At 39.7% G+C, this 13,839-nt stretch overlaps 1 protein-coding gene across 3 annotated transcripts in view; it reads left to right on the forward strand.

The window, feature by feature from the left end:
• Positions 1-13,839, forward strand: part of LOC128685281 (Thyroid adenoma-associated protein homolog) — a 113,806-nt gene that overhangs the window by 58,410 nt on the left and 41,557 nt on the right. For all 3 annotated transcript variants that reach the window (XM_070083050.1, XM_070083052.1, XM_070083051.1), the window contains exon 6: positions 2,497-6,568. In XM_070083050.1, the coding sequence (XP_069939151.1) occupies positions 2,497-6,568 (4,072 nt within the window). The remainder of the gene's footprint in view (positions 1-2,496; positions 6,569-13,839) is intronic.

Genomic DNA, 13,839 nt, shown 5'->3' on the forward strand with positions numbered 1-13,839 from the left:
GAACGACGAGGAAGAACTAACCACTGGAGACCTGCAAGAGCTTCAGGTGCAACAGCAACAGATCGCATCTTAGGAATGTTCTTCAGACCAGGATGAAGAGAGACAGAGGAAGATGTATTCGTCAAGGATTAGTGAAATGTGTTCAATGTTTACAAAGGTGCAAGCATTTATTGAAGAATTTTATCCTGTCACCAAAGTTGCAAGCTGCATTGGCAACATGTCCAATGACACTCTTGTGTCCCATTTTAGGGAAATCCTAAGGGCACGTGAGAAACAGAGCTCTCTGGACAGCTATTTTGTGCGACAGGGGTCCAGTGACTCTCAAGCTGGTCCTAGTGGCATTAAAAAACCAAGGAGGAAGGTAACCCCACCAAAGGACTTGGTATCTGAAGTCCTTCTGGAAGGGGATTCTCCTTCCAAGCAATAGACAATTCTTAATTTCCCCTGCTGCTGGCACATCACTCATCAACAACTCCACAATAAAGGTAAGTGGCATTTAATTATTGTTTATTTTGCATGTCCCATTCTTTCCATATAAGGAAATGTATATTTCATGTAAATTTTTTTTTTCAGACTTTGGGGTGTCAGGAACAGATTAATTCTATTTCCATTATTTCTTATGGGGAAAATTAACTCGACCAACAGCAAGCCCTCTGGAATAGATTAATGCCGTTGGTTGAGGGTCCACTGTAACTGATAATTATATATATGTGTACCTGTACCTAAGTAAACTTAAACACTGTGCTGGCATGCAGGTACACATTAAAATCACTAAGAGTGTCTTAGTAGTCTTGAAGATGCCATAATACAGTGGACCCCCGGTTAACGAACATTTTTCATTCCAGTAGTATGTTCAGGTGCCAGTACTGACCGAATTTTTTCCCATAAGGAATATTGTGAAGTAGATTAGTCAATTTCAGACCCCCAAACATACACGTACAAACGCACTTACATAAATACACTTACATAATTGGTCGCATTTGGAGGTGATCGTTATGCGGGGGTCCACTGTAATGATAATAATAACACACAATAATAATCACTCTGAGGAGCATAAAATATCAGATAAAACGTTAATATAGACATTTTGCTTAATCTATCTAAATACACCCCACAGTAAAATAGATTAACATAAATATTAAATATGAGATGTGGTAGCCAGGTGACTTGTAGGACTTGTGGTAGCCAGGCAACTTGTAGGACGTGTGGTAGCCAGGCAACTTGTAGGACGTGTGGTAGCCAGGCGACTTGTAGTCCAGTATCAGAGGCAGTGTGTACACTATAATTACTGGGAGTAACTAGAAAATTATTCCTTTCGTACGCCTTCACTCAGGGCATCATTTCTTCTAAAAATGGCATTACATGAGAATGGGAGTGTTTTTCTTTATTTATTCTACTGTATCAACGTGGAGACAACTTGTACACAATGTAAAGTGACAAAAGTCAAATGCATTCACCTGGTTTGTTTACATTATGTGTGGGTGGGGTGGGGAGGGCTTCCCTAGCTGGCTACCATACCTCCCAAATCTGACTTCCTACAAATAAAACTCACCTCTCATCCTACATTAAGACTACAAATATTTTAAGGTAATTAACCCTCTAACTGCCCAAACATAGATCTACGTTTGTGCACATAGTGCTCCGCCCTTGATTTTCTCCATGAGAAAGAATATAAAAAACGTAGATCTACATTTGGACAGTTTAAGGGTTAATGAATGTACTGTACATGTATTTTATCACTCTGGGGAGCTTTAATTAAATGTAGTTTATTACATGTGGGTGGGGTGGGCTGACCTGGCTGGCTACCATACCTCCCAGACCTGACTTCCTACAAATTAAACTCATCTCTCACCCTACATTAAGACTACAAATATTTTAAGGTAAGTAATGGGTGTACTGTGTGTGTATTTTACTTTTTATTGTTTTTAATGCCTAGTTGTATTTCTAACGTAATATATGTTAGTGTAAACCTGTTATCTGGCATTTAGATGCATTTATAAGTGGAAAAAAATGGTGTTCTGCTCTCCAGCGATGTCTGCTTTCTGGCACTAACCTGGAACCTAACCTGCCATATAAGTGGGGCCCTACTGTATATGTGTATTTTACTTTTTTATTGCTTTTTAATGTGTAGCTCTTATGCTAGCTTAATATATGTTAGTTTAAACTTGTTATCTAGTATTTATATGCATTTATATGTGGAAAATAAGGGTGTTCCACTTTACGACAATATCCGCTTTACTGCGGTAGCCTGGAACCTAACCTGCTGTATAAATGGGGCCCTACTGTACACTAGGTTCAGTCTTATCTCATGGATGAAGGTGTAAAATATTTTAAAAATGCATTCATACCAAGAGTTTTTAAGTGGGAAAGTAGTGTATAGTGTTTAGCTGTGTAATGGTAATCTTGGATGATTGCATTCTTTCATTTGTTAGTAAAGTTGCAATGAGTAAAATGAACATTTTCTATTGCAGTGACTATATCAAATATAATTTTCAGGGAGGCTTCATCATCAATAGAAGCTTGTGCAGTGTTGCAGCAGATGCAGCAACTGATGAAGAGCACCACTATGTACTTGCAGCAGCACCACACTCACCTGTCACAAACTGCTGCCTTATCTCCAACAGTATCTGAGCTGCTTTATGCTGTGCTGAGTGTAGTTCGTCATTCCAGTTGCCCCTTGGATCTGAGAATCAACTGTGGTCAGCTGTTAGTTGTAATTCATTGCATTTTATCTCAGGGAATGCTTGGTCAGCTTGTGCAACATGTAATGACTGGAGAGAAGCCATACAATGATCTTACAAGTGTGGCACAGTTGGCTCTCATTAATGGCATCTTGTGTGTTACGCCTAGCAAAGAGCTTTATATTACAAATGATGAGACCTTCCTTGGTGTTCAAGTGCTTCAAGCAGTTCTTACTCCTGTCTTACATTCTAATGATGGCAGTATTGCTGTTAGTACAATAAGAGTTATTTATCAATGGACCCTGCGCACTCTAGAAGCTTTACAATTTCCTTATTCAGTGAAAGAATTGAAAAGAGTATTAAAGTTTAGCTCACCTCTTGTGTCAAGTCTTTTGGACTACTTCTGGTTAGCATGGGATCATTTTCTGGATAGTGTCAAGCATACAACAAAGGAATGTTTTATGAATTTAGTAAAAATACTTCAGTTTATTGACTTAGAAAATAGCAAGCTTTATTTTTTAAATGTTTGCAAGATGTTTCTAAATCAGCTGAGTTCAAGGAAATATAGATGCAGTGCTGTAAGCTGTATGGTGCCTGTGGTTGGAACCCAAACTCTCCTGAAGCTCTATCCAAATTTGCTGCATGAGCTTCTAAATTACATGAAGGATCCAGCCATGGCGAGCCATGCAGCAGAATTGCTGGAGGCTCTTTTTACACAGCATGAAAAGGAAGTTTTGCCAGAGGATTGGCAAAGTATATGGCTTAACATTTTTATTGACTCATTTTCAAAAGAAATGCAAACATTTGGATATGAATTATTGTTTAAGAAACTGCTTGCCACTTCACCAGAGAGTCTAGATAATGCTGTAGCAAGACTCGTTCAGTGCTCAGAAAACCCTGTAAGTGAAAAGCTGTGTCTCCTGATCATGTGTGTAAAAATAGGCAGATGTTCACCACACTGGCTAAAAAATAATCATAGCAAGTATAATGGGAATGACAGTAGCCTGTGGAAATGTGTTTTGCCAAATAGAATCATTGAGCTCTGTCTCTCACACAAGGAGGAGTCGGTTCAAACAGCAGCATTTAGTCTCCTTTGTGAAAGCCCCAGATCTACAGAACTGCCTGAAAAGTATGAGCACCATCTTATCATAGACTATTTTACTTATAGCATAACAACTCAGAGCCCTTCATATAGGCAACATATGGTGAAAAGTACAAAGAAATTGCTTCTGAGAATCAAAGAGGGTTCAGTAGCTATGATTAAACTAAGAAAAAGCCAAGACATACACTCAGTTGATGCAGTCATCAATGAGCAAAGATTATTCTGCACAAAACTGTTTACAATGATGGTGGAGAATATTAACTGTGGAGCAAACAATGCCCGTAGAGGCACAGCTCTGCTCATCTTGCAGCTCTTTCATGAAATTATTCTAGGAAACTGTGGAGATATTCTTGGTTTAACTCACCTTTGTCATGATCATGTATACATTGATACACTTTTATGGGTGTTGAATGACTCATTTGAAACCAACAAAAGCATTGCTCTTAGGCTTTTATTTTCTGTTTCTGAAGACAATTGGGAAAGCATATATAGTGTCAAATTGTTCTCTCTTTTAAGAGCAGCCTCAAGCCTTGCTTCATCATGTAAACCTCCAGAGTCTTTATCAGCAGCTTACCTTTTCAAATTTTTGTCTAAACAGTCAGAAGCAGTAAAGATGATTGAAGATAGGCTGCCACAAGGAATTAATCCACAGAGCTCAAGAGAGATCCTGTGTATATACATAATGGAGTCTCTTGAAAAAGAAGTAAAATCTGCACGTGAAAGTTTATTAATGGCTGCTGCATCAGGTCCCATGTATGGCAACCTATTGTGCTTAAAAGTTCTGCTCTCTGATATAACAGAACCAGAACTGATCAACTCTCTTGATTTTTGGATTCAACTGGTACAGAGAGTGTTGAAAATCTGTTACACAGTTTCTGAATTAGTAGCCCCAGTGGTTAGGAATTCTTCTCCAGAAGGTCATTTGCCAATGGATCTCAATCCTGAGAGCTTAGCAGCTTTGAGTGCTACTTTACAAGCATCTCTTGGAAATCAGCAGTTGCAAGGTGATATAATGCTTTCACAAGACTCAAAATGTGATGAGTTAGTGAAGGCTCAAGCTGTTAGTGCACAAATGTTGCTGTTATGTGCTTGGCGTTGCATAAAGGAAGTCTCATTGATATTAGGAGATCTAATACAACAACTGCCTCTCTTTCCTAGTGCCCATGCTGTGCTTACAATTGAGAATGTTATTGCTATAGGTCAATATTTTCTAACACAGTTATCGGAAACAAAACACAGAGGAGCTTTTGAGCAATCATACATTGGGTTTAGTAGAGTATGTGAACGATTATGGCAATGTGAGGAAGAACAATTAAGGAAACTGCCAGAAATGTGGCTTAGAGAAGTATTAACTTCAATACAAGATAATGATGACACACGACTTTGTGCCACTCGGCGCAGTGCTGGTGTGCCCTTCATTGTACAGGCTGTGCTGTCATCTGAGCCAAGTGTTAGGGGAGCAGTGTGTCTAAAGAATACTATGAAAATCTTGCTTCATTTGGCAGAAGAATCTCAGTATGATGGGACTGATTCCAGGATTCATGCATTCAATATTCTGAGAGCAATTTATCGGGATACAAGATTAGGAGATCGTGTAATACCATATGTTTCTACTGGAGTTAAAGCTGCAATAAGAGGATACAAAAGCACTTCTTGGGCAGAGCGTAATTCAGCAGCTCTCTTGTTCTCAGCATTAGTAACACGTATGTTTGGTGTAAAGCAAACACAAGATGATCTGAACCATAAAAATGCCATGTCTGCTTTAGTTTTCTTTAGGAGATATCCAGACCTCTTTGAGTTTTTAAAGGATGAATTAAAAATTGGAGCTGCTGGCGTGAAGGAAAAAAAATTTGTGCCAGCATTATTTCCTTCTCTGTTACTCTTAGCTCGATTGTCACCAGCTCCTCTGGAGGGCCGTACTTCCACTGTTTCATTGAGTTCATTCACTCCAGCAGTGCTGCAGTGTGCTGCGTCTTCTGTACTACAACTGCGTGATCTTGCATCTCATGCCATTATTACCCTTGTCCCTCCCAGTCACCTCCATCAAGTTGTAAACCAACTTTGCAAGGAAGCTTGCCTCATGGATCAAAACAAGCTCCATGGGATCTTGCTCTGTCTTTTGAAGTTATTGAAAAGTTACAGTAGTAACATCTCTTCTGCTGAAAAGAATTCTGTTATGATGAACATAAGTGTAATATCATGGGCAGCAACAGAAAGTAATCCATGTTTAGTGACACGTGGGAGTGCTCTAGAACTCTTTACATTCCTATTCACTAGGTGTTTAATACCAAAGACATCACTTGTATTAAAGTCTATTTGTTTGGCATCTTTTTCTCTAGTTTCATCAGATGATCTGGTGTCAGCCACCATGCCATGGTCAGCACTCTGTCAGAGGCAAGCAGCTCAGTTTCTCTTACATTGGTGCCACTCTGAGAAATCTGAAGCAATTAATATCATTAGTACCCTTATAAGTAGCAAATCTTACGAAGTTAGACTTTCTGCTTTAGAGCACATAGCTAATCAAAGTAATCATTCAGAGCTCATTATCAGGCAATTGTTGGAAAGAATGAGTGATATAGAAATTCATCCCGAGTGTCTTATCCAAATTTATAAGATTATGAGTAAGACAGTTTGTCTTCAAGTTAAAAATAATGTCATACAGAGAGAGTGTCTAACTCCTCTACTGCAGCACGTCACATCCCAGGCCAAAGAAGAGTCTCGTGTGGAAATAATACCAGCACTGCTACAATTTGGCTCAACAATAGTCAGTGTGCTGTTATCCTTGGTATGTGTTCAATACTTTTTTGCTTCATATTCATCTTTGCTTTTTTACTTGCTCTTTTATGTTGTAATAATGTTTAACTTATATACATGTAGTGTAATTGCATAAATATAGATCTTGATAATCATCAACAGACTCTCTTGTTATTGGCATTATATTTTCAGCATTAACTCATGGAGGAGGTGGAACTCAAACTCATGGCAAGCCAATCCTAAATGAATAGGGAAGTGCTCTGATCACTAGAGCTGCTCAGTCTAGTAGCCAGAATACTGGCCTTCTGGTTTTAGAACCAGCTTACAGTGGCTTTGAGTCCTGTCTATTTTCTGAGTTGTTTGCAATCATGTTATTAATATTTTTGGTACGGGTCTCCCTCGCTTAAGAACATAAGAAAGAAGGAACACTGCAACAGGCCTACTGGCCTATATGAGGCAAGTCCAATTCTCCCACCAGCTTAGGCCAATGCCTTGATCTAGTGAGGTCAGACACGTCACTTAAGGGAGGAGCGCACCATCCATCCTAATAGCACAAGCTAATCAGGTCCAACTCACACCTACCCACACCCACTCATGTATTTATCCAACCTATTTTTAAAACTACACAATGTCTTAGCTTCTATTACGGTACTTGGGAGTTTGTTCCACTCATCCACAACTCTGTTACCAAACCAGTGCTTTCCTATATCCTTCCTGAATCTGAATTTTTCCAATTTAAAACTATTGCTGCGAGTCCTGTCTATGTTAGATATTTTTAGCACGCTATTTACATCCCCTTTATTAATTCCTGCTTTCCATTTATACACCTCAATTATATCCTCCCCTAATTCTATGCCTTTCTAGAGAGTGCAGATTCAGGGCCCTCAGTCTATCCTCATAGGGAAGATTTCTGATACATGGGATCAACTTTGTCATATACATTCTGTAATATGGTGACCAAAACTGCTCAGCATAATCTAGATGAGGCCTAACCAAAGATATATAGAGTTGAAGAACAACTTGAGGACTTCTATTATTTATACTTCTTGCTATAAAGCCAAGGATTCTTTTAGCTTTATTGCGAACACTTAGGCACTGTTGTCTTGGTATCAGATTACTGCTAACCAGAACTCCAAAATCCTTTTTGCAATCTGTAATATTAAAATCTACATTATTTAGTTTATATGTGGCATGGTTATTTTCCTGTCCAACATTTAGAACTTTGCATTTGTCTATATTAAACTGCATCTGCCACTTCTCCAACCACTGCATCAGTCTATTCAGATGCAGTTCTGTCTAATGGTGCATGCAGCAAGCACATTATAGCATGCATATCATTGGGATTCATTCCAAGACTTCACAAATTCCACATTTGTTGACTAATGTTTACAAAAAATATGACCTTAATGCATATGTAACAAGTAATATTTTTTTTTTTTTCAACAAGTCGGCCGTCTCTCACCGAGGCAGGGTGACCCAAAAAGAACGAAAATCCCCAAAAACAAAATACTTTCATCATCATTCAACACTTTCACTTCACTCACGCATTATCACTGTTTTTGCAGAGGTGTTCAGAATACAACAGTTTAGAAGCATATACATATAAAGATACACAACATATCCCTCCAAACTGCCAATATCCCGAACCCCTCCTTTAAAGTACAGGCATTGTACTTCCCATTTCCAGGACTCAAGTCTGGTTATATAAAAATAACCAGTTTCCCTGAATGCCTTCACTAAATATTACCCCGCTCACACTCCAACAGCTCATCAGGTCCCAAATACCATTCGTCTCCATTCACTCCTACCTAACACGCTCATGCACGCTTGCTGGAAGTCCAAGCCCCTCACCCACGAAACCTCCTTTACCCCCCTCCCTTCAACCTTTTCGAGGATGACCCCTACCCCGCCGTCCTTCCCCTACAAACTTATACACTCTCCATGTCATTCTACTTTGATCCATTCTTTCTAAATGACCAAACCACCTCAACAACCCCTCTTCAGCCCTCTGACTAATACTTTTAATAACTCCACACCTTCTCCTAATTTCCACACTCTGAATTTTCTGCATAATATTCACACTACACATTACCTCTAGACAGGACATCACTGCCTCCAACCGCCTCCTCGCTGCAGCATTTACAACCCAAGCTTCACACCAATATAAGAGTGTTGGTACTGCTATACTTTCATACATTCCCTTTTTTGCCTCCACAGATAAGTTTTTTAGTCTCCACATATACCTCAATGCACTACTCGCCTTTCTTCCTTCATCAATTCTATAATTAACCTCATCCTTAATAAATCCATTCGCTGACACATCAACTCCCAAATACCTGAAATTATTCACTTCTTCCATACTCCTCCTCCCCAATTTAATATCCAATTTTTCTTTATCTAAATCATTTGATGCCCTCATTACATTACTCTTTTCTATGTTCACTTTTAACTTTCTGCCTTTACACACACTCCCAAACTCGTCCAGTAACATTTACAATTTTTCTTTAGAATCTCCCATAAGCACAGTATCATCAGCAAAAAGTAACTGTGTCAATTCCCATTTTGTATCTGATTCCCCATAATTTAATCCCACCCCTATCCCGAACACCCTAGCATTTACTTCTTTTAGAACCCGATCTATAAATATATTAAACAACCATGGTGACATTACACATCCCTGTCTAAGACCTACTTTTACCGGGAAGTAGTCTCCCTCTCTTCTACACACCCTAACCTGAGCCTCAATATCCTCATAAAAACTCTTTACAGCATTTAGTAACTTACCACCTATTCCATATACAGTGCACCCCCACCTTACGATCAGCTCCCAACTTGAACAATTATGTAAGTGTATTTTTGTAAGTGCTTTTGTACGTGTATTTTTGTGGGTCTGAAACGGACTAATCTGATTTACAATATTCCTTATGGGAACAAATTCATTCGGTAACAGCACCCGAACAGACTTCTGGAATGAATTAATATCATAAGTCGGGGGTGCACTGTATTTGAAGCATCTGCCACGATTGCTCCCCCATCCACTCTATCATATGCCTTTTCTAAATCCATAAATACAATAAAAACGTCCCTACCTTTATCTAAATACTGTTCACATATATGCTTCAATGTAAACACTTGATCTACACATCCCCTACCCACTCTAAAAACCTCCTTGCTCATCTGCAATCCTACATTCTGTCTTACCTCTAATTCTTTCAATAATAACCCTAACATACACTTTTCCTGGTATACTCAGTAAACTTATTCCTTTATAATTTTTACAGTCTCTTTTGTCCCCCTTCCCTTTATATAAAGGGACTATACATGCTCTCTGCCAATCCCTAGGTACCTTCCCCTCTTTCATACATTTATTAAACAAAAATACCAGCCACTCCAACACTATATCCCCCCCCCTGCATTTAACATTTCTGTCATGAACCCGTCAGTTCCAGCTGCTTTACCCCCTTTCATTCTACGTAATGCCTCACGCACCTACCCCACACTCACATCCTGCTCTTCTTCACTCCTGAAGATGGTATACCTCCCTGGCCAGTGCATGAAATTACCGCCTCCCTTTCTTCGTCGACATTTAAAAGTTTCTCAAAATATTCTCGCCATCTACCCAATACCTCCACCTCCCCATCTACTACTCCCCTACTCTGTTTTTAACTGACATATCCATTCGTTCCCTAGGCTTTCTTAACTTGTTTAACTCCCTAAAAATTTTTTTCTTATTTTCATTAAAATGTCTTGACAGTGCCTCTCCCACTGTATCATCTGCTCTCCTTTTGCACTCTCTCACCACTCTCTTCACCTTTCTTTTACTCTCCATATACTCTACTCTTCGTATAACACTTCTGCTTTGTAAAAACCTCTCATAAGCTACCTTTTCTCTTTTATCACACCCTTTACTTCATCATTCCACCAATAACTCCTCTTTCCTCCTGCACCCACCCTCCTATAACCACAAACTTCTGCCCCACATTCTAATACTGCATTTTTAAAACTACAGTATTCCAACCCTCTTCAACCCTCCCACTACTCATATTTGCTCCAGTCCACCTTTTTGCCAATACTTGCTTATATCTCACCCAAACTTCCTCCTCCCTTAGTTTATACACTTTCACCTCCCTCTTACTTGTTGTTATCATTTTCCTCTTGTCCCATCTACCTCTTACTCTAACAGTAGCTACAACTAAATAATGATCCGATATATCAGTTGCCCCTCTATAAACGTGTACATCCTGGAGCCTACCCATCAATCTTTTATCCAGGGTCTAATATTTTTTCAGTTTTTTTTTAATCTAATAAACTACTTTCATTATGAAGTGCTATATCATATGAGCACTATTTTGTAAGTTTTTCTCTTTATTTACTACACAATAACTGCACAAACTTGTATATTTACACAGTCACCCTGGCCCTATATCACTCTCTTATTTACCCCTATTTTAGTTTAGTTAACCATCTAGACCACTAATTTTTAGAATGTATTAAATACAAGTAATATAAAATGTTATTTATTACTATTTTTCTTTATTTTATATACATATATACAGTCACAGGGAATGTTTCTAGAAGTTCTGCAGCCTGTGGAACTCTTTGAAACATGGTGTCATGCACACTGGTGTTTTACACTCTTCACACATAAAACGAGTGTCTGCATTGTTGTGGGTGTTTTTTTGTATGTGCACAGACGTAACACCTCTTCTGAGCCTTTTTCTTGAAAGCATTAGCAGGCAGTTTTATTAGGAAGTGATCACCATGCTTCAGACGAGAAGGTAGTTGTTGATAATTTAGTGGGCGGTTCTCTATTGCATTTGTTGCTCCTTGGTAATTGAATACTATTTGTCTGATGACAGACAAACAAAATTCGCCATATGGTGGTTTGTTTCTGGTCCTCATCTTATACATATTATAAGCATTGAGCAAGGAAATGTCCAGAAGATGGAAAAAGAGTTTTATGTACCGCTTATAACTCTTGCAAACACAATCAGCAAACCCAGTCTGCATGTCACATTTGTCCACTGAGTGCATATTGAGGGTGTAATCAATCACAGCTCTGGGTTTTTGAATGGGTTCATTGCTGTCTCTATGCTGCCTGCTAGTGTTTGTCATTTTGTTAGGGTGAACTGATGACAACAGTGTGACATCTTGTTTGTCATGCCACCGAAATGCCATGATGTCATTGGCAGCAAACACCTGCACCTCACCTCTACGAGTGCCAGCGTCAAACCTGGGCATATGCTTACGATTTGCACGCACCATGCCACACACATCTGTCATGTTCACTCGCAAAAAATCACTGAGTGAGGGGCTTGTGTACCAGTTATCAGTATATAATATATGCCCCTTACCAAGGTATGGTTCTATCATTGTTCTACCCACATCACCAGAGATGCCCAATAACTTCCTGGTATTTTGCAATGTATAACTTCCAGTGTACACAATAATATCCAATACAAGACCACTGTAGTAATCACAAAGCACAAACAACTTTATACCAAAGTGTTTCCTCTTTGCTTGGTATGTACTGCTTGAAAGAGTCTTCCTTTGAACAGAATCAAAGACTCGTCAATAACAAGGTTCCTGAAGGGATAAAAATACATATTGAATTTCTCTTTCAGATACACAAACACATTCCTAATCTTATATAACCTGTCGTTTCTGTCAGGCCTGGTTTTGTCTGAGAAGTGAAGCATACGTAATAGTAGCACAAATCGATTCACTCGCATTATATCACTGAATCCTGGGGTTGCAATCAGGCGGTCTGTTGACCAGTATGATTTCACAGTGTACTTATACACATGTGGCTTAAGCATTATTGTGGCAAAGAAAAGATACATCTCAGCCACAGTTGTCTCCTTCCACTGGTGTAGACGTGATTTTGGTGAAATCATGGTGTAATTGAAGTATCTGTTGCTTTCCCTGACAATAATTTCCATCAGGGGTTCGTCAAAGAATAACTCGAAACATTCCAGTTCACTGGCATTGTTCCCCAGTGTACAAGATGGCCGTGTTCCACTTTAGCTTTCATCAAACTGGTGGGGATTTGGAACAAAATTGGCAGCTTCCTGCCAATCCCAGATGCAGTCTGCTGGTGGGTACTGGACATTGACAAGTGGTTGTGGAGTTTGTGGAGTTTGTGGTTGTGGAGGTTGTGGTTGTGGAGGCTGGTGTGGTGGGTGGGTGGGGGATGGTGGCCTTTGTTGTAGATCAGCTGAGGCAGTGGCGTGGGTGGCAGCATGGCCCACTGCTGGTGCCTCATGGCGGCACCATCACTACCATCACCATGCACATTTTCCATCCCAGTTGCAACACTATCATCTTCATTTTCACTATATGGTCCTGTTGTACAGCCACAGGATGTACTCTGAGATCTACTCCTTCCCCTTGGAACAGCAAATGGCACACTACCAGAGCGCATATATCGTCGTATATACTAACGCTTCACTGGAGAATATTCCACTTCACTGTCACTACTGGAAGTGTTTTCAAGAGCTTGTAGTTGATATTCACTATCACTATCATCACCAATGCTTACATCTGAGTCCGAGATATGGGAAAATAGGAATTTCCTCTTTGGTTCTGGTACAACTGAACGTGGTGGTAGGTGGTAGGCTGAGGGTCATCTGGGTTTTCTTCACTATTACCGGTATTATGGTCATTAGTTTCGGCCACAACTTCATCAAAACCTTGAACCTCATCTTCACTGGCACTTCTATCTGTATTAGAACTGTCACTGGGGAACAAAAGTGTCCCAATTCGCCGAGGAGTGAGAAGTTTCTTACCGTGAGGCATGGTGAACAGGGTCTACTAAAATGGCGTTCCCACAATGCGCCACTGCGTTCCAGATTTTTTTCTACCACGCACACTGATCACACACACCCATTCTCTCACATCTAGGCCTACCAGCCTTTTCCCGCGAGATTTGAAGGTGCTAGAATTTACACGTACTAGTACGTCAGTAACCCTGGCGTGTAAGCCGTACTAGTACGTTGGAAACCCTGAAAGGGTTAAAGGCTCCCCATTTTCATTTACCCCTGGCACCCTAAATTTACCTACTACTCCTCCACAACATTTTTACCCACTTTAGCATTGAAATCCCCAACCACAAGTACTCTCACACTTGATTCAAAACTCTCCACACATTCACTCAACATTCTCCCAAAATCTCTCTCTCTCCTCCAGGTGCATATGTGCTTACTGTAACCCACTTTTCACATCCAACCTTTATTTTACTCCACATAATCCTTGAATTAATACATTTATAGTCCCTCTATTCCTTCCATAGCTTATCCTTCA

Source organism: Cherax quadricarinatus, chromosome 8, assembly GCF_038502225.1.
Source record: "Cherax quadricarinatus isolate ZL_2023a chromosome 8, ASM3850222v1, whole genome shotgun sequence".
Lineage (NCBI taxonomy): Eukaryota > Metazoa > Arthropoda > Malacostraca > Decapoda > Parastacidae > Cherax > Cherax quadricarinatus.